The sequence below is a fragment of the Nomascus leucogenys genome, chromosome 8 (genome assembly GCF_006542625.1).
Source record: "Nomascus leucogenys isolate Asia chromosome 8, Asia_NLE_v1, whole genome shotgun sequence".
NCBI lineage: Eukaryota > Metazoa > Chordata > Mammalia > Primates > Hylobatidae > Nomascus > Nomascus leucogenys.
In genome coordinates this window covers 107,379,466-107,399,023 of record NC_044388.1, presented here as the reverse complement: position 1 = coordinate 107,399,023, position 19,558 = coordinate 107,379,466, and the positions used below count along the sequence as shown (strand labels likewise).

The following is a 19,558-nucleotide window of genomic DNA, read 5'->3' as shown; positions in this document are numbered from 1 at the left end:
GAAATGATGCTCTGTACAGCGCTCATCACACAGCTGGGGTCCAGCAGGCAGCCAGCAGACCTGCTCGAGGGGACCCACCTCTCCCCAAACTGCTCTCTCCTCCTCCCGACCTTCCCAGCCTTGAAGCCTACAAAGCCCCCGCGCTGTCCCCACTAAGCCACTGTCTCCCTGTGGTCAGGAACCCCAGGGCAAGGGAGCCCTTCTGCGGGTGCTCCGAGCCCCAGAAAGCCTCTGGTCCGTAGTGTTCAAAGGGCACTGGGAGCAGCCCAGCTGGCCCCGAGACAGCAGCGGAACTACACTACCCAGAATTCCCGGGGCTGGCCAAAAAGGAAATGTCGTTTGTTCAAGGAGAGGCTCAGCTCCCCGAGCAGCTGCAGAGAGAGGGAGCGAGGGGGAGCGAGGGATTACCAGGGGGAGGGCGGGCTGTGTGCGGGGAGCGAGGGTGGAGAGCCGGGCGGGCGGGGAGGAGGAGGCGGCGCCCGCCCGCCGCCGCCGCCGCCGCCGCCGCCGCCTGCGGACCTGCATCCCCGCGGGGCCGGCGAGCGGGCGGCGGTCCCTGCGTGCGCCGGCTGCGCTCGGCCGGCGGCGGCGAGCGGACGCGGGGGCCGGGCCGGCGCAGGGGCCGAGTTTCTGCAAAGTTTGACCCGGTTGCCTTTCCGATGCTGCAGCAGAGCGAGGCAGCGCGGGGCGCGCCAGGCGGCTGCGGCGCGGCGGCGGGGCTGAGCGGCTACAGCGCGCTCACAATGATCATAAAATAAAGGAGGCGCGCGGGGTGGGGGCGAGAGAGCCCCGAGCCTCAGCCCTCCGCCCCCGGCCGCCCCCCCGAAGCCCCGAGCCGGGAGGAGGGTGGGGGCCGGGGGCGCCCACGCCGGCCCCAGACTCCAGTAGAGCCAAGGGACAGTGCCCGGGGAAGGGGGTGGGGGCGCCCCAAGAACGTGCCCGCTGCCGGGTCAGGGGCGTCCGGAGAGCGGCTGCCCGGGCCAGCGGAGTGGCCCCCGGGGCAGGTGAGTCGGCGGCGCCGCCCGGGTGGGGGCGTGCGCGCCAAAGTTCCCGGCAGCGGCGAGCGCGCCCGACGCGCCGGGACCCGGGGCTGCTCGCGGCTGGAGAGGGGCGACAGAGGCGCTTGACGCGGCGGGGCGGGGGCACTATGCCCTCCGAGGGCCGAGGGACCCCAGCCGGGAAAGGGGTGCCCGCCGGATCCGACGGCCCTGGTGGGTGGCCCTACGCCCAGGGGGGCCGGAGGGACCGGGGTGGGGAAGGGGCACCTGGCGCTGGCAGCGCAGCGGTGGGGACAGCGCAGGGCAAGTGCTCGCCGCCCCCTGCAGCGGCAGCCGCTCGTCCCCCACCCCGCCCCCGGCCGGGACGGTATCAGCGGAGATGTCACGGGCGGCGATTATTCGCTGGTGCGCGCGGTCGTGCGGCCGCCACTGACGGGGCGGGCGTGGGGGGCGGGGGCCACCGCCTCCGGGGAGACCGCCCAGAGCTGCGCCGTCAGCTCCGCAGCCCGCGCCCAGCGCACACGCGTCGCCGCCCCCGCGCGCCCCCCGCAGCAAAGTTCGGCTTAACTTTGAGGCTGGCCTTGACGCGCTGTCCCTTCCACCTCCCACCAGGTCCTCGGCGGCCGCGGCTAAGCAGGCAGCGGCGGCCGGAGCGCAGCCCCGGGACCCTGCACGGCGGCCGGCAGCGACAGCGGCGAGGGGACGCGGCGCCCCCGCGTGGGGACGTCCGGCCCGCGCCCGCGAGTGGGCGCCGACGGGGACCCGCGCCGCACTCCCCCGGCACCGGCGAGCGGCCAGAGCCCTGAGCTCGCCTCCTGGAAGCCGCGGGTCGGCGCTCGCCCCGAGGGCGCCGGGACCTCGGCCGGGTGAACAGAAACTGCTCTGCAATTGATTCGGCCGCGCCGGGCTGGTTGCGGGTGCGGGGCCCGGAGGGAGCGCGTGCGGAAGGCCGGAGGGCAGGAAGTCAGGCTTCTGCCGCGAGGGTGGCGCGACCGCGCGGGGACGGAGCCTTCCTTCTTTATGAGTCTGCCGGCGCTCGCCTGCTTCCTCCGAAGACTTCAGGGAGAGTCTGCGAGCTGCCGTCTCCGCGTGTGAGGCACAGAAGGGCTGGATGTCAGAACGACATAATTATTCATTAAACTACAACCTTTTTTTAACCCAAAGAATATCGGTGATTTTTGTCCACTGCGAGGAGAAGAAGAGAGAGCCCAGGGCTCGTGAAATGCAGCAGAATCCTTATTTATAAACAGGCCGCGGTAGTGATAAATGCAACCCCCGTCTACTCAGTGAGTTTTCTATCCTATGGATATCGGTCTTGAGAGTTGAGATTGGAGAGCAGCGCCGTCTGCACTGGGTCCTGCAGCCTCCGTCCTTTCAATGCCTGGTTTTCTCTGTGACTGCTGGCCTTCCCTGGAGATCAGAGCGCTCCTGTGTGCCATGGGCTGTATTCAGAGCATCGGAGGCAAAGCCAGAGTCTTTCGGGAAGGGATCACGGTGATTGATGTGAAAGCCTCCATCGACCCCGTCCCCACCAGCATCGATGAGTCCTCCAGCGTGGTGCTCCGCTACCGGACACCCCACTTCCGGGCCTCGGCCCAGGTGGTCATGCCGCCCATCCCCAAGAAGGAGACTTGGGTAGTTGGCTGGATCCAGGCATGCAGCCACATGGAATTCTACAACCAGTACGGAGAGCAGGGCATGTGAGTACGGCCGAGAGCCAGCTCTGGGAACTGCTAGGGATGGCCGAGCTTGGAGGCCTGGTGGGGGGCCATGGATAGGGGGAAGGTGGAGATACCATGAAGACAGGACCGAGGCCAGAGGGAAGCTTTAGGCAGGTATGCAGGTGGCCTCATTGGCCCGGTGACTCCCTGAAAAGTTTGCCTGTGGATCCAGATGGGAGTCACGGTCCGGCACCCTACCCTGCCACTGTTCCCCCGGGGTTCCTGTGTCCTTCCCTGCAAGATGCCGAGAAAGCAGAGAAACATTACTCCCAATGTTTCCTGGCAGAGCAAGTGTGCCGTCCGCCTGAGGAGTGTCAGTGCCATCAGGGATCACCAGAGAGACTGCAGGGCTGCCCTCCAGGCCTCTGGCCCTGTGGGGGCCCATGGCAGACCTTCAGGCACTCTGCAACTCCCAGCCCCGTGTGTTCAGGGCTTTGCGATTGGGCCTCAGTTATCTTTCTGGCTTTTACCAGTGCATGCGAGGACCTGGGGGAGTGCTTCCCCGTTCCAAACGGCACTGTGTTCGAGAGCACAGTTAGTTTTAGAAGCCCAATTTCTTCACAGTGTAGCGCTTTCTGTCTCCAAGGCAGAAGACCGCTTTATGCAGACAAGTCCAGTGTCCCTCCTGCGAGGTCTAACAGGAACAGCAAAGAGAAGCCTCGCCTCTGCAGCCCCGAAGCCCGGTCTCCAGAATGTGCCTAGGGTATTGGTCCTCCCGGTGAGGACCCTGGGACCCTGGGGCTCCTTTCCTGGCCTGCTTCCTGACCCCAGAGAAGGCCGTCCCCAGGGTGGAAAGAGCTGCATTTAGGCAGAGTTGGGGGACTGACTTAACCTGAAGGTTCACCCTAAGACAGGGGTGGTGAAAATAGCTGTTTCTGAGCATGGGGACCCTTTGGAGAGAGCTAGGCAGGCCCCGGCGGGCAGCCCACCTATGCGGCCCCGTGACTGGCCGCCGACACTCCCAGAGCCTCTCTGTGTCTGCCCTGTGCAGCTTCACTTCCCTGTTTTGCAAGTGGGGGAAAGAGAATTTCCCCAGGAGTTGGAACTTATCACAGATTTAAGAACCTCGTGGGCCACCTGTAAATGAGAGGGTGGAGGATGGCGGGACACCAAGTCTGGTGGCTTCTCTACTTAATGACTCCAAAGTTCTAAAGAAAACATGAGGATCACAGTAACCCTTAAATCCAGCGTGTGACTGTGACTGTCCCGAAGAAGTACATGAGGGGCACATCTAGAGGCTCTCACCGGCCCTCTCCACCAGCCTGATTTCTGTGCCAACCCCTTTGCGTCTCAAGAGCAGCTAGTCATCCAGTTCAGGCGGGGGGCTGCCTTTCTATTCTAAGCAGGGAAACATGATTCTTAGTTATGCAGTGAGGACCTTTTCTAAGAACCCTTAAGCCCAGAAACCTCCTCGGGCTTTGAAGGCATCCGGGACAGTTGTAGAAACAAAAGTTTTCCTCGGGGTTTTGGGCTAAGCCTAGTTTCTTCCCTAGAAGGGGTAGGGAAGCCAGTGGGTTCTTCTGAACTTGGAAAGACGTGAGCACTCGTCGGGACTGGATTCTAACGAGGTTGGTGCAACGTGTGGTGGGGAGGCCACAGGCCTGTCCCAAGGTACAGACTCCAAGCCTCAGCTTCCCCATCTGTGCACATGGGCTTCCGATGTCTTGTCTAAGACTTGTTCTCCATCTGGTGACCCTGAGTAGGTGCGGGTGATGTGGCTGGAGCTAGGCCTGAGACTGGAACCTGAGACAACCCTGCCCTCCCTGTCCCAGTCCTCGCTTCCTGGTTGGAAGAGCCTCATGCCTTCTTAGGCAGATCTTGGCGGGAGGCCAGGCTCTGCCACTTTCCAGGATGTGACCCTAGACAAGTCCCTTTACTGCTCTGAGCCTCAGTTTACACATCTGCAAACTGGGGCTGGCAAGAACCCCTTCCCCATGGCTTACTGTGAGAATAACTCAAGCTAACCAAATTTGCCATGCAGTCAGCCCTGCGCCAAGCTGGTGGTGAATACTTACCGCAGGCAGTAATGGGATGGGGATCGTCCTTAGCGGTGTTGTGATTGTTACTGTTATTCTATCAGATGTGAGTGGCTAAAACTACAGAATTAGGACAGATGTCAGTCACACCGTGTAGTGAATTTTCTCCCCAGGCCGTCTTTCTCTGTCGCGTAGGGCCCACTTCCGGAGTTTAAAACTTTTTAAAGCAGTGTAAGGCAGGAAGAGCTTGCGTTTTAAAGTGGTTCCAGGCCATTTTCCTTGTTCTCTCTCTGCCCCGACGTTTCTCTTTGCTCCCTCTTGCTCTCGGGACTCCTGTTTCGCTGCAGGGAGCCTCTGTGTCCCACCCAGCTCATTCTCCCTGGGTGCACTGGCTGTGTAATCCCAGTTGGGATACACAGGGACCAGCCCCAGGGACAGGACGGAGTCAGAGGCTTCCTGGGAGGGGCGGCTTGGAGCAGTCGGGCAGAAGGGTCCACGTGTCTTGGCTCCTAGGCCTTGGCCAGGCGGCCCCCGGGGTTCCGTTTGGAGTCTGTCCATGAAGGGGAGAGCTTCCCGTAGGCTGCTGTGAGGATTCAGCGAGAGGCCAGTATGGGTGACCGTCCTGCGGCTGAGACGTAGAGGAGGAGGCTGCTGAGTACTTATTAGTAATCAACAGAATCATCCTAAGAGGCTGAGTTGCCAAAGAACAGAGTCCCGGATTCCACCCGCACCTTGAAGGGCTCACGGAGGCCAGGATGCAGCCTTGCTTTAGCTCCTTGCTGAACGGAAATAGAAGCATTTAGGTGGGATTTAATTATTTATTTTTTTAAATTTTTATTTATTTATTTTTGAGACAGAGTCTTATTCTTGTCGCCCAGGCTGGAGTGCAATGGTGCCGGTCTTGGCTCACTACAACCTCTGCCTCCCGGGTTCAAGTGATTCTCCTGCTCCAGCCTCCAGAGTAGCTGGGATTACAGGCACACGCCACCATGCCCAGCTAATTTTTATATCTTTAGTAGAGACGGGGTTTCACCACATTAGCCAGGATGGTCTCGAACTCCTGACCTCAGGTGATCTGCCTGCCTTGGCCTCCCAAAGGGCTGGGATTACAGGCGTGAGCCTTAGGTGGGATTTAAAACCCCCTTCCTGTCTCCCCTGCCCCAGGCCTCCTGTGATGACTTCCATTTTCGGAGTTTTTAAGCCTTGTGGCATGAAGGAAAGGGAACAGTGGTTGGGGTGACCAGAAACCCCAACCAGCCCAGAATTGTCCCTCTGCTCTGCCTGGCCCAGGGTCAGGTAATTCTCTCTGTGCTGGTGGGGGGTGTCCTGTGCATGGTAGGGGGGGCTGGGCAGCATCCCTGGCCTCTACCCACTCCATGCCAGGAGCACATCCCCACAAGCTGTGACAGTCAACAATGTCCCCAGGGAGGGCCTGATGTCCCCAGGAGGGGCTATGAAATCACACCTAGTGGAGAACCGCTGGACTTGACCCACACAATTCACATCCTTAAAATGAAACCCAGGCCCTGTGCTTTAGTGGCCCGGGGAAGGGACAGCCAGGTAGCGAGAGCTAGGTTAGGGCTTTCATTCTTTACAAATGGGCTTGTATCCAAAATGTTAATTCCAAATACTTAACCAAAATCCATAATACCCCCAAACGTTATCCCTGCTTAAAATTAATCCCTAAGCCAGGAGGATAACTTTTTAGAATGACATTCTGGGTTTGAAATATTTGAAATGGAACAATTGAAAAAAAAAAAACCACCATCTCAATAATACCCTGACTTTTACTGACAGAGTTGGAAAAGAGTGAGTTTCTCTGTGCCAGCATGAGAGGATTCTATATGGCTTTGGGTCCAACCCACATCACTTTAAAAGCCAACCCCCCCATCCAAATTGTTGGAGACACCTGCCTCCACAGCCCGGCCCCCGCAATTCCTCAACTGCCACCTGTCAGCTGGCACAGAATCTTCTAAGTGACAAGTCACAATTTCTCGCCTGTGTGGGAGAAGTTCCACGTTGTCCCTGGTTTGCCCTTCTCTGGAGCCCCCTGGGAACCTGGCCCACAGCCGCACCCATGGCCAAGGCCAAGGCCAGGGGCAGTTTATGGCTCAGGATTCTGCCAAAGGGCAGACTGGGCGGGCAGGAGGGGGAGCAGCTCAGATAGAAAGGGTTTCTTTGGGTGGATGGGGACACTGCTCCATGCCCATGTGTGGCAGGGTGTGAACTCCAGCTCCCAACCCTTGGGCCAGCCTATTAACCTTTCCAAGCCTCACTGTTCCCATCTATGAAATGGGAATATGACTCTTCCCCCATAGGGTTGTGATGCTAAGAGCTTAGCCCGGCACCTCACGTATACCAGGCACTCAGTGTATGGTAGCTGTCAACACCATAGCTATGAATCCTAATACTAATAATGTCTTATTCGTTACGCGGTGCCTCTCAGAGTCAGTGGAAAGGTGGCTGTCTTGTTGCTGTTGTTACATTATCCCTTCTCCTGGGTTTCAGATACCTGTCTATAGCATGAGTGCTGTCACTGTGTTATGGAAGGCCAGTGGACACCCTGAACTACACAGTGAAACCCTGTCCCTATAAAAAATACAAAAAAATTAGCCAGGCATGGTGGCATGTGCCTGTAGTCCCAGTTACTTGGGAGGCTGAAGTGGGAGGATCACCTGAGCCCAGGGAGGTCAAGGCTGCAAGTAAGCTGTGATCGCACCACCGCACTCCAGCTGGGGCAACAGAGTGAGACCACATCTCAAAAAAAAAAAAAAAAAGGCTGGTGGGAAAGGACAGGGCAGGGGTGGAGGGGCCGCTGGGTGCAACCCGGCCCTGCTGGGATGACGCTGAGAATGGCTGCCTCGGGCGCCTCCCCACCTGCCGTCTCCCAGCGGCCTCCCCAGGAGCTCAGGAAGGGCCTCATTTTATGATGTGGTCACAGCTTCTAAGACCTGAAGCTGGTTGCCAGAGCAGTCTTGCTCAGCGCCAGCAGATCTGGGGACATGGAGGAATGTCCCTGTTGACCACGTGGGCTCTTCCTGAAGCCGGGGTCTGAGCGTCAGTTGTGCAAAGAACAATTGAGGAGGAGGCTTCCTCTCTGTAACCGGAAGGCGGCCTCCCCCATCTGCTGGGCCCTGGAGGAGGCAAGGGTGGGGTGGGTGGGAGAGGGAAGTCCTTGTTTCAAGGCTTTGGGGTGGGAGGAAGTAGGGGGGATGACCCAGCCTAAAGAGAGCTCCCTCAGGACCAGCCCTGGCCAAGGGATTGCCGCAGCCCTCATCCACCTTCCAAGCACTGGAAACAAACATTGGAGACCGTGTGAGGCGCCACTCAACAGCCGTAGTAATCAGGGAAATGACAAGTTACATACTGACATCCTTTGTTTTTCTGATTAGAGTTGGGTGCATTGAAAAAGATCAGTCGTGCCCAGTGTTTGGGGGAAGGAAGCGTCTTCACCTGTTGTTTGTGGGAGGACAGTTGAGGCAGGCGAGGATGCTGAGAGGTGAGCTCGGCTGTGGCTGTTACCGTCCACATGTGCAAGCCCTTCAGCTCAGTGGTTGTACTTGTTTTTGAGACACAGTGTCACTCTTGTCGCCCAGGCTGGAGTGCAGTGGCATGATCTTGGCTCACTGCAGGCTCACTGCAACCTCCGCCTCCTGGGTTCAAGCGCTTCTCCTGTCTCTGCCTCCCGAGTAGCTGGGATTACAGGTGCCTGCCACCACACCTGGCTATTTATTTATTTATTTGTATTTTTAGTAGAGATGGGGTTTCACCATGCTGACCGGGCTGGTCTCGAATTCCTGACCTCAAGTGATCCGCCTGCCTTGGCCTCCCAAAGTCCTGGGATTACAGGCGTGAACCACTGTGCCCGGCCTGTACTTTTAGAGCCTCGTGCAGAAACTTTGTGCCCCAGCTCAGGGCCTGCATATCGGAGGCATGCAAAAAAATAATCTACTGAACAAGTGAGGTAATGATCACGTGAAGGGGAGAAGCGGCACATAATGATGCACATGGGCCGGGCGCGGTGGCTCACGCCTATAATCCCAGCATTTTGGGAGGCTGAGGCAGGTGATCATCTGAGGTCAGGAGTTCGAGACCAGCCTGGCCAACATGGCGAAACCCTGTCTCTACTGAAAATACAAAAATTAGCTGGGCGTGGTGGTGCGTGCCTGTAATCCCGGCTACTCAGAAGGCTGAGGTGCAAGAATTGCTTGAACCTGGGAGGTGGAGGTTACCGTGAGCCGAGATTCCGCCACTGCACTCCAGCCTGGGCAACAGAGCTAGACTGTCTCAAAAAAAAAAATGCACACGTGAGGTTGTTAACTCCAGCACGGCTCCTAATAGCAAAAAGCCAGGAACAACTCAAGGGTCCCTCAAGAGGGAGTGAAATTATGGTCTGTCTGCAGTGCAGACTCTGAGGCAGGGCCACAGGCCATGAAGACAAGTGGGGAAATGATACATTGTTGTTACATTTTTGTTTAAAGTTATCAAACAATATGTAGGGTAGTAACCCATTTTTGTTAAAAAGAAAATACTGAAGTTGGAAACATAGCCTGTGTGTATATGCAGAGAGCAAGGTCTCAAAGGATGTTTACCAGAGTACACGGGACACACGGGGAGGGGTGCATGGGGAGGTAGGTTTCAGTTTTCACTTGATACACTTCTTTTTTTTTTTTTTTTTTGAGACGAAGTTCCGCTCTTGTCGCCCACGCTGGAGTGCAGTGGTGCTATCTCGGCTCATTGCAACCTCTGCCTCCCAGGGTTTCACCATGTTGGCCAGGCTGGTTTTGAACTCCTGACCTCAAGCAATCCACCTTCCTCTGGCTCCCAAAGTGCTGGGATTACAGGTGTGAGCCACCGTGCTCGGCCTAAGAGCACTTCTTTTTTTTTTTTTTTTTTTTTTTTTTGAGATGGAGTCTCGCTCTGTCGCCCAGGCTGGAGTGCAGTGGTGCCATCTCGGCTCACTGCAAGCTCCGCCTCCCAGGTTCAAGAGATTCTCCTGCCTCAGCCTCCCGAGTAGCTGGGACTACAGGCGCCCGCCAACACGCCCGGCTAATTTTTTTTAATACATTTTTAGTAGAGACGGGGTTTCACCGTGTTAGCCAGGATGGTCTCGATTTCCTGACCTTGTGATCCGCCCGCCTCGGCCTCCCAAAGTGCTGGGGTTACAGGCGTGAGCCACCGCGCCCGGCCTGGAACCTCAAGTCTTTATCTGTAAAGGTGTTTCTTAAGGTGCCCAGTGTGAGCCACTTGTAGGAGGTGGGATAATATTTGAGTAAATCATTTAAGGTTAAGGCTAAATTTTATTTTAATGCAACATATTTACTGCCTACTGGAACATGTATCTGTGTATCTGTATATATAGCATATCCAACCTGTTACTTCAAAGATGTTTCTAAATTTAGTTGACTTTTTTTCTTTTAGAGACAGGGTCTCACTCTGTTGTCCAGGCCGGAGTGCTGTGGTGCAATCCTAGCTCACTGCAGCCTTGACCTCCTGGGCTCAAGCAATCCTCCCACCTTAGCTTCTCGAGTAGCTGGGAGTATAGGGACGCACCACCACGCCTGGCTAAATTTTAAGTTTTTCGCACAGGCGAGGGTCTCTTGCTTTGTTGCCCTGGCTGGTCGTGACCTCCTGGGTTCAAGCGATGCCCCCTCACCTCCAGCCTCAGACTCCCATAGTTGAGTCTTTGAAAAGGTGGTGAGGCCAGGTGCGGTGGCTCATCTCAACAGCTTGCGAGGCTGAGGGGAGAGGATCGCTTAGGTTCCATTAGAGGCTGGTGGGGTAAGAGCTGGGTCAGGTTGGGGGGCCTTGGCCCAGTTACTTCCCAGTTGTGTGACCTTGGACCTGGCCTCTAACTGCCCTAAGTCTCCTCTGTTAAATGCACCCCACAGTCCCCAGCCCCAGGGAGGTGTGGTGCCCGGCGCAGCCCGTGTGCTCAGGGAGTGGTACCTGCTGTCACTGCGTGCTAAGGTGACCGTCCAGCAAGAGGCTCTTGCGGCTTCGGCCCTGCAGGATAAGTAGAAGCTCAGAGCAACTTTGGGGGCCCTGGACTCCTCACAGAGATGCCCTGTTGGCTTTGGGGGAGACCCAGTGTACACTGACAGCCATTGATCCTGGCCACAGACATTGATGGTGCCTGAAGCTGGGCCAGGTGCTGTGATGCATCCCAGATATGTGGTGATGGGCGAGGCAGGCCTGGCCCTGCCCTCATGGCCTCATGGTCTGTCTGGGGAAGAGACTGGCAGCAGATGAGTGCATCAGTATTTAATCACCCTCATGAACAGGCCACGGGGCAGTGGGATGAGATCCAGTGGCGTTGAATACCGGGAGGCACCTGGCCCATGTGGAGGGTCCAGGCAGGCTTCTTTGGGGTGGTGGCTGCGGAGCTGAGTGATGAGCAGCTATAAGCGAGGAGAGGAGGAGGAAGAGGGGAGGGGAGGAGGAAGAGGGGAGAGGAGGAGGAGGAAAAGAGAGTGGAGGAGGAGGAGGATGAGGATGAGGACGAGGATGACGCTGCTCCTGGTAGAAGGTCCTGAGAGGGAGGAGCATGGCCCACTGCAGCAGCTGAGAATGGCTGGGGCCCTGGAGCCCAGGGAGGACATGTGTGTACACGCACGTGTGTGTGCATGTGCATGTGTGCACGCATGCAGCGCTCTAGGCTTCAATTGCGTTGGTTTTAAGGGCATAGGGGAGTCATGGCCCGTTTAACAGGGTTGGAGCCATGCCATCGGATTTGTGTTTTTAGAAGATCCCTCGGGCTGCTTCTGGGTGGGGAACAGATTGCAGGAGGCTGGGAGACTAGGGAGGGGTAAGGCCACGGTGGAGGCAGAGGAGGAGAAGGGGCACAGCCTGGAGGGGCGAGGGAGAGTCCAGGATGGCGCTGTGTCCCGGAGACACAGGCCTCCCCATTGCTGGCCAGGCCAGTGGCTCCGTCCACCCATTTCAGGGCTTCATGGCGCATGGAAAGCAGGTGCCCTACAGATGTTTGTTGGGTGGGTGATGATGGGACTCAGGACAGGGACGCTGTGGGAGGCTGAGGAAGCCACTTTAGCCCGGGAAGCATTCTGACGCCTGGGTTCCAGCCTGGACTTGCCTGCTGTCCTTTGGGGTCCCTAGGAAGATGGGAGTGTGACAGGTGGCCCTGCCTGCCTCTGCCCACAGCCATGGAGGTGAACGGCCTGCTGGGCTCCTAGACTGGACAGCTGCCCGGGGCCTGCACTCAGAGGGGCCCTGAGCGTGGTTCAAGGCTCTGCCGTCACCGCATTGAAAATCTCAGGTTGTTTACAGCTAGGCGCAGTGGCTCACGCCTGTAATCCCAGCACTTTGCGAGGCCAAGGTGGGCAATCACCTGAGGTCAGGGGTTTGAGACCAGCCTGGCCAACGTGGTGAAACTCCGTCTCTACTAAAAAAATATAAAAATTAGTCCGGGCATGGTGGCTCACGCCTGTAACCCCAGCACTGTACGAGGCCGAGGTGGGTGGGCTACCTGAGGTCAGGAGTTCAAGACCAACCTGACTAACATGGTGAAACGCCATCTCTACTAAATAATTAGTCAGTCATGGTGGCACATGCCTGTAATCCCAGCTACTTGGGAAGCTGAGGCAGGAGAATCGCTTGAACCCAGGAGGCAGAGGTTGCAGTGAGCTGAGATCATGCCATTGCACTCCAGCCTGGGCAGCAAGAGTGAAACTCTGTCTCAAAAAAAAAAAAAAAAAAGAGAAAGGTGGTTAAGATATTGCTTAACTTTAGACTTTTTTTTTAAGTAAAAAATAAGTGGAAAATTTCAAGGACAACTACTAAGAGAACAGAGTTAGAATGTTTAAATCCCCAATAAGTACCAAGAAGAAACAGAAGAAAAATACCAATAAAATCTGTAATCGAAAGAATGGTGGGCAAAAAGCATTAAAAAACTCAATAGAAATTTAATAGAGAAGAGAAACAAGTTCATATAAAAATAATTTGGGTGGGGTGGTGGCTCACGCCTGTAATCCCAGACACTTTGGGAGACCAAGGCAGGCAGATCACCTGAGGTCAGGAGTTTGAGACCAGCCTGGTGAAACCCTGTCTCTACTAAAAATACAAAATTAGCTGGGCGTGGTGGTGGGTGCCTGTGGTCCTACCTACTCAGGAGGCTGAGGCAGGAGAATCACTTGAACCCGGGAGGCCGAGGCTGCAGTGAGCAGAGATCCCGCGCCACTGCACTCCAGCCTGAGTGACAGAGTGAGACTCTGTCTCAAAAAAAAAAAAACCAAAAAAAAAAGGTCAGTAAAGGCTTCAGGTCAAATTAGGGCTTTGGGTCAAATCAGGGCTACCTGGTCTGGGAGAGGCACACCTGTAACTGCTGATGCCACCCTCAAAGAGTCTCCAAAAGCTTCCACTGACTGCTTTTGGCTGCACCAGGCAGTGAGTATCAATACATTTAATCATCACAAAAACCCGGGCAGGCAGATGTTGGCGGATTGTCCACGGGCTGCTGATGAGACGGTAGAGCTCAGCGCGTCTGTGACTGGACCACAGTGCGAGTAGCTGGGGCTGACAGTGGACCCTGGGCTACTGCAGGTGCCCCTGAGCTACTGCACCCCCCGCATCCCCCAGATGGAGGGATCCACGCAGCCTGGTGACAGTTTGGCCCCGGCCCTGTCCCTGAGCCATGCCCCGCATGACGCAGTGCTGTCTGCCAGCCTGGGAGGCTCCTCACCTGTCTTTGCCTGAGCCAGGGCCTGGGAGTTTCAGGATGGGGAAAGGAAAGGAAACCCCCAGGCTGGGGTCAGGAAGAGGAGGGCTGTTTTGCTGCTCAGCCCCACTCCCCCAAACCAGACCTTCAGCTCTTTGCAAATGAAAGGGGGGCAAGGCCAAAGCAGGGTTCCTTATGCAAGTTTGCTTTCTGCCCTGAAAAACCAAAAAAACGGAAATCTTTTCCAAGCAAGTGTAAGCACTGTGTGAGGACAGAGTGGGCGTTTCCTTCTGAAATAGGAGACCAGGCCCCCAGTGGGCAAAGAGACCCTGACCCGCTTCTCCATCTGTGCAGGGGAATGAATGAGCAGGCTCACCCTGTTGTCATCCTGCCTGCTGCTGTGGGGCGCCCCCAGATCTTAGGAATTGCTGGGTACTTCTGGACAGTGAGGTTGTCTGAACTGCCTCCAGGTTCCCTGAGTCTGGGGTGCTCAGGGGCTGGGCAGGAGATGCCCATTAAGCAGGTGTTCCTCTAATGAGTGAGCTTTTCAATGAGATGAACAGGAGAATTCGCAAAATCATGTTCCTAGTCATTCCTCCTACGGCGGCCCCAATTTTGCTAACTGCTAACATTATATGATGCGTAAGTGGGGGAATGCATTTTTTAAATTATGGTAAAGCCTATGTAACATTTTATAAAATTGACCATTTTATTTTATTATTGATTTTTTTTTTTTTAAGACAGGGTCTGGCTCTGTCACCCAGGCTGGAGTGCAATGGTGTGATCTTGGCTCACTGCAACCTCTGCCTCCCAGGTTCAAGCGATTCCCCTGCCTCAGCCTCCCGAGTAGCTGGGATTACAGGTGTCCGCCACCACACCCAGCTAATTTTTGTATTTTTAGTAGAGACGGGATTTCACCATGTTGGCCAGCCTGGTCTCGAACTCCTGATCTCAAGTGATCTACCGTGCCCAGCCAAAATAGACCATTTTAATCATTCATAAGTGCACAGCTCAGTGGCATTAGGTCTGTTCAAATTGTTTTGCAGCCTTCACCACCATCTATCTTCAGAAGTCTTTTCTTTTTCTTTTTCTTTTTTTTTTTTTTTTGAGATGGAGTCTTGCTCTTATCGCCCAGGCTGCAGTGCAGTGGCGCGATCTTGGCTCACTGCAACCTCCACCTCCGCCTCCTGGGTTCAAGCGATTCTCCTGCCTCAGCCTCCTGAGTAGCTGGGATTACAGGTGCCTGCCACCATGCCTGGCTAATCTTTGTACTTTTAGTAGAGACAGGGTTTCACCGTATTGCCCAGGCTGGTCTCGAACTCCTGACCTCAGGTGATCCACCCGCCTCGGCCTAGCAGAGTGCTGGGATTGCAGGTGTGAGCCACTGCGTCCAGTTGGGAGTGCTTTTTTTTTTTTTTTGCAGACAGAGTCTCACTCTGTCACCCATGCTGGAGTGCAGTGACACAGTCTCAGCTTACCGCAAACCTAGCCTCCCAGGTTCAAGCAATTTTCCTGCCTCAGACTCCTGATTACAGGATTACAGGTATCTGCTACCATGCCCCGCTAATTATTTTTTTTTTTATTTTTTTATTTATTTTTTTTTTTGAGACAAATCCTCACTCTGTCCCCCAGGCTGGAGTGCAGTGGCGTGATCTCGGCTCACTGCAACCTCTGCCTCCCAGGTTCAGGCGATTCTCCTGCCTCAGCCTCCTGAGTAGCTGGGACTACAGGCACGTGTCACCATGCCTGACTAATTTTTTGTATTTTTTTTAGTAGAGACGGGATTTCACCGTAATTGGCCAGGCTGTTCTCAAACTCCTGACCTCATGATCTGCCTGCCTTGGCCTCCCAAAGTGAATTTTTGTATTTTTAGTAGAGACGAGGTTTCACCATATTGGCCAGGCTGGTCTTGAACTCCTGACCTCAAGTGATCCGCCTGCCTCAGCCTCCCAAAGTGCTGGGATTATAGATGTGAGCCACCGCGCCCAGCCAGGAGTGCATTTTTAACAGTAGCTTGTTCCTGGGAGTACCCGCTGTGCACGTAGGTGAGCAGAAGGCGCAGTGGGTGCAGGGTGTCCTGAGCTTCCCTGTTACAGGTGCCTTGGTGGAAATGCGCCTGGGTCCCAGGCCCCACCGCTTGGCCAAATGTCCTTAGGAAAATGTAGCCTCACTCTCCACCCCCAGCCCACCGCTTTGCTTTCTGTATCTGCAGGGTGGGGTTGCATGGAGAAGATTGTCTGTGAGCCTGTAACGTTAAAGTAAGGGGCCCCTACAGCCTGGGGTGGGCTCCCAGATGCTACTGTATCCATGGCCACATGGGAGTGTGGGATCTGTACGTCCCTAGAGCAACTTGGGCCAGGCCGGCCACCTTCTTCTGTCTGAGGGTTATGATTGTAACAGCAGCAGTGATGACAGTGACACTCCCGGCTATTGTCTGATCCCCCGCCCCCAGCACATCAAAGGGGACCGGGTGGTCTGCTGGATCCGTTCCATCCTCAGGGCCCAGGACAGCCCCTGGCCTGCCAGGGGGACACAGAAAGCCCTCCTTGAGTGACCGAGTGAGTGAACTGGCCTTCCTTGTCCTCAGGTCCAGCTGGGAGCTCCCCGACCTCCAGGAGGGCAAGATCCAAGCCATCAGCGACTCGGACGGGGTGAACTACCCCTGGTACGGCAACACCACGGAGACCTGCACCATCGTGGGCCCCACCAAAAGGGACTCCAAGTTCATCATCAGCATGAATGACAACTTTTACCCCAGCGTCACATGGGCCGTGCCCGTCAGCGAGAACAACGTGGCCAAGCTCACCAACATCTACCGGGACCAGAGCTTCACCACCTGGCTGGTGGCCACCAACACCTCCACCAACGACATGATCATCCTGCAGACGCTGCACTGGCGCATGCAGCTCAGCATCGAGGTGAACCCCAACCGGCCCCTGGGCCAGCGCGCCCGGCTGCGGGAGCCCATCGCCCAGGACCAGCCCAAAATCCTGAGCAAGAACGAGCCCATCCCGCCCAGCGCCCTGGTCAAGCCCAATGCCAACGATGCCCAGGTCCTCATGTGGCGGCCCAAGTACGGGCAGCCACTGGTGGTGATCCCGCCCAAGCACCGGTGACAGCCAGGGCCACCCGCTAGGTTAGACTCGCAAATAATAATACCGCTGAAAACAAAACTCAGACTCACTCTTCAGTCATTCAGCAAGGTACAACCATTCTACCCTCTCCAGCGGGCGGATCTCACTGTGCTGATGCCCCCTGGAAGGCCTCCCTGGCTCTCGGCACCTGCTTCCTTTCAGGGAGGGGGAGACCTAAGCGGGACAGACAGACCCCACGTGCGCCCTCAGGGTGACCTCTGGTCTCCTTGCCTCTCCTTTCTCTCAGTTTCAGCCGCTCACTTGTAACAGATTCCCTGAAACACTGCTTTTTCCGTTTTTTAAAAAAACTCCTCTTTTGGGGGCTCAGGGGCAGGACCAGGAGGAGCTGATTAGGAGGGAAGCTCCAGCCCCGGATCAAAGAGACAGATCCGCACTGCTGCCGATTTGTGGCGCTGGCCGGCCTTCCCCCCAGGTCCCTCCGCCCTCTGTCATGCGGCCTTATGTAGACTTGCTTTGCCAAACTTTTGCCTTAAGCTGAATTTAAAGGAAGAAAACCAATCGGAGAAAGAAAGCAGGATCTCTTTTCTACCGGACTTTTCTGCCAGAGGTGGAGGGAGGGATGGGGTCGCCCGCAAGGGTCTCTTGAGCCCTTCTTCCCGGTTGTCTTGGGAGAAGGGTGAGGATGGGCGTTTAGACCCAAAACCAGCTGCTCACTCTTTCTTTTTGGCAGAAACAAAACCACAGGCAGATTCTGCCTGAACAGCCCCATCTCTCCCTCCACCCTCAGGTCGCATCCCCGCACCTGCGGAGAGGGGCTGTGAGCTCTGGCGGGAGGTGGCTCCGCCAGCCGCCTGGCCTCTTCTGCCCTCTTTTCCCAGCAGCCTTAACTTCCCCTGGGTGGCTCTAGGAGGAGAGAGGCAGGCTCCTGTGAGCCCAGGGAATTTTCACCCTCTCAGTCCTCAGGACCCACCGCCAGCTGAGTCCCTGGCCCTTCCTCCAGGTGTGTGGCTTTTTCCTTCTCCATCCACACTGGTCCCAAATGCCTGGGGGCCGGCCACCCGGACCGCCGACATACAGCCTCAGTGTTAGTCTCAAAGGTAAGGAAGGCATTCACATCCCTTCTTGCAGGGCATTTTAAGACTTGAATCGGGTGGGCCCTGGCCCCTGTGGCTGGCTGGCCCCTGGTGTACTGTAAAAGGGCCAAGACAGGGCTCGTTCTCAGGGGTGCCCCTCCCAGGCCCTCAGGGCAGCGGGACGGTGCAGTGAGGCTCTGGGTGCCACAGTGATAGAGGTGGAAGGCACCCAAGCTCTAGGGAAGTCTTGGGAGGCAGTCGGCCGAGCCCCTGCTTCCTGTCCTCAAATAAGTGAATCCAGGCCAAGGGCTGGGAGGGCTGGGTGGGCTTATGGTCGAGAGGGGTCAGAGCCACTCTGGAGGCTGGGCTGGCACAGTGGAGAGCGACAGGTGAGGACAGATGAACGGAGGCCCATCCCTGGGACCTGCCCTCCCTCGCTCCCAGGCCACTGGAGCCCCAGGGCTTACTTAGTCCTGACCCATTGTGCCAGGGTTCTGAGCAGTGTCGGCCTCGTGGCCGCTTGCAGGGGCTATCAGGGGACATCCCGCTGAAGCCACGTTCCTTCCAGCTCGCCAAACCCACAGCTCCCCGCCCGGGGCCCACACTCAGCCTAATAATTTATCAAGCACAGAAAACCGTCCATTTAGAAAAATAATCCATTTCTGCTGCAGATGAGCCACTTGTAAGAGTCTCCGTGACAGCGTGGGATGGTGTGGGCACCGAGGTCCCTGCCCTGCTCCTTCGTCCACGGGCTATTGCGTTCATTCAAGGGGTGCTTAATGACCGTTCAGCCTCTGCCGTCGGTCTCCAGGCCCAGCTCGTGCCAGGAGGCTGTCCTGGGACACACTGGGCTGGAGCTGTTGGCTGGCACGGTGCTCAGGGGGCCCCTGGTGGGGGCCAGGACCTCCCCGCAGAAACTGCAGGTTCTCTTTTGTGAGGATAGAGGCCGTGCCACCCCGAAAGGCAGTAGCCTTAGGGGAACGATGGGTCCCAGCTGCGTGTCTGAGGACGGGTGGGGACGGGGCTGGGACTCGGCTTTCATTCACTGGAGACTTCTCCACTCAGGTCTTTGTTGCACTAAAGCAGGGTCAGGACCCTGGGGGTTCAGGAAGCGGGTCTCAGGCTGCCGGTTTCTTCCCGGAGGTGGGGCTGGAGACCAGAATGGAAAGGGGCTTCCTGAACTGCTAGGGGGTGAAGGACCCCTGAACCTGCATTTCTTGAGTGAGAGCAAACACTCGAGGCAGGAGCCAGCATCCCTCCCACTGCATGCCCGGCCCCCAGCCCACCTTGCCCCCGACCCACCTTCACCCATGCCCCTTCTTTCCGCCCTTCCTTCCTCACCGAAGAAGGGCTAGGAACACCCTGGAGAGGCTGCAGGTCTGGCAATGGACGCTCAGCTGAGCTCCGGTCTGCTCCCTCAGCCTCCTTGCTCATGTCGGAGCACAGGCCCCAGGCTTCCTGCCGGGGCCCCGATTCCTCTTATGTCCCCCAGCCCCGCCCTGGCGTGGACATCCACTCACTCCTTCCAGCAATAAGAACCGTCCTTGGTCGTGGAGAGTACTGTGAAACAAACCAATGCACTTACCAGGAGGCACAAGACTCTTGAAGAAGATGTAAAATGAACCTTTTTTTTTTTTTTTACAAAAAACAAAAAGCAAATATTCATAAAGAGAAATAAAATGTAATTTTAAAGTAGGCCTGGCTAGGTCCTGGATGTTTCTGAAGTGGAGATTCACTTTGGGGTGGGTGGCTCAGCGATGCTGGCTGCGGGGGTGAACGTATCTAGGGGGCAGGAGGATGGGCTGAGGCTGGGATCCCGGTGCTCAGGGCCTGGGAAATGGGAGGAGGGAGCCAGATTGAGTCCTGCTCCTTCCAGCTGCTTCTGTTCACAGCCCCAGCTCCAGCGAGAGCAGCCCTGCGGTCTCAGCCTTGCACCCGGAAGTGTCCCTGCCGGTGCCCTGCCTGGAGGGTGGTGGGCATGGAGGTAGAGCTAGGAATTGGGGGCAGCTTGACTGTTTGGC

General features: G+C 56.6%; 1 protein-coding gene across 2 annotated transcripts; it reads left to right on the top strand.

The window, feature by feature from the left end:
- Positions 1–446: 446 nt before the first annotated feature.
- Positions 447–19,233, top strand: FAM78A (family with sequence similarity 78 member A). 2 transcript variants are annotated; one of them, XR_004031452.1, is made up of 4 exons: positions 447–1,004; positions 1,611–2,698; positions 15,957–17,561; positions 18,209–19,233. XR_004031452.1 is itself a non-coding variant. In XM_030818054.1 (3 exons), exons 2-3 carry the CDS (start codon positions 2,376–2,378, stop codon positions 16,483–16,485), a joined length of 852 nt encoding a protein of 283 aa, XP_030673914.1. In that variant the 5' UTR covers positions 447–1,004; positions 1,611–2,375; the 3' UTR covers positions 16,486–19,233. The 2 variants fall into 2 exon arrangements, 1 of the variants encoding a protein (XP_030673914.1); XM_030818054.1 differs by having other exon boundaries at positions 15,957–19,233.
- Positions 19,234–19,558: the final 325 nt, after the last annotated feature.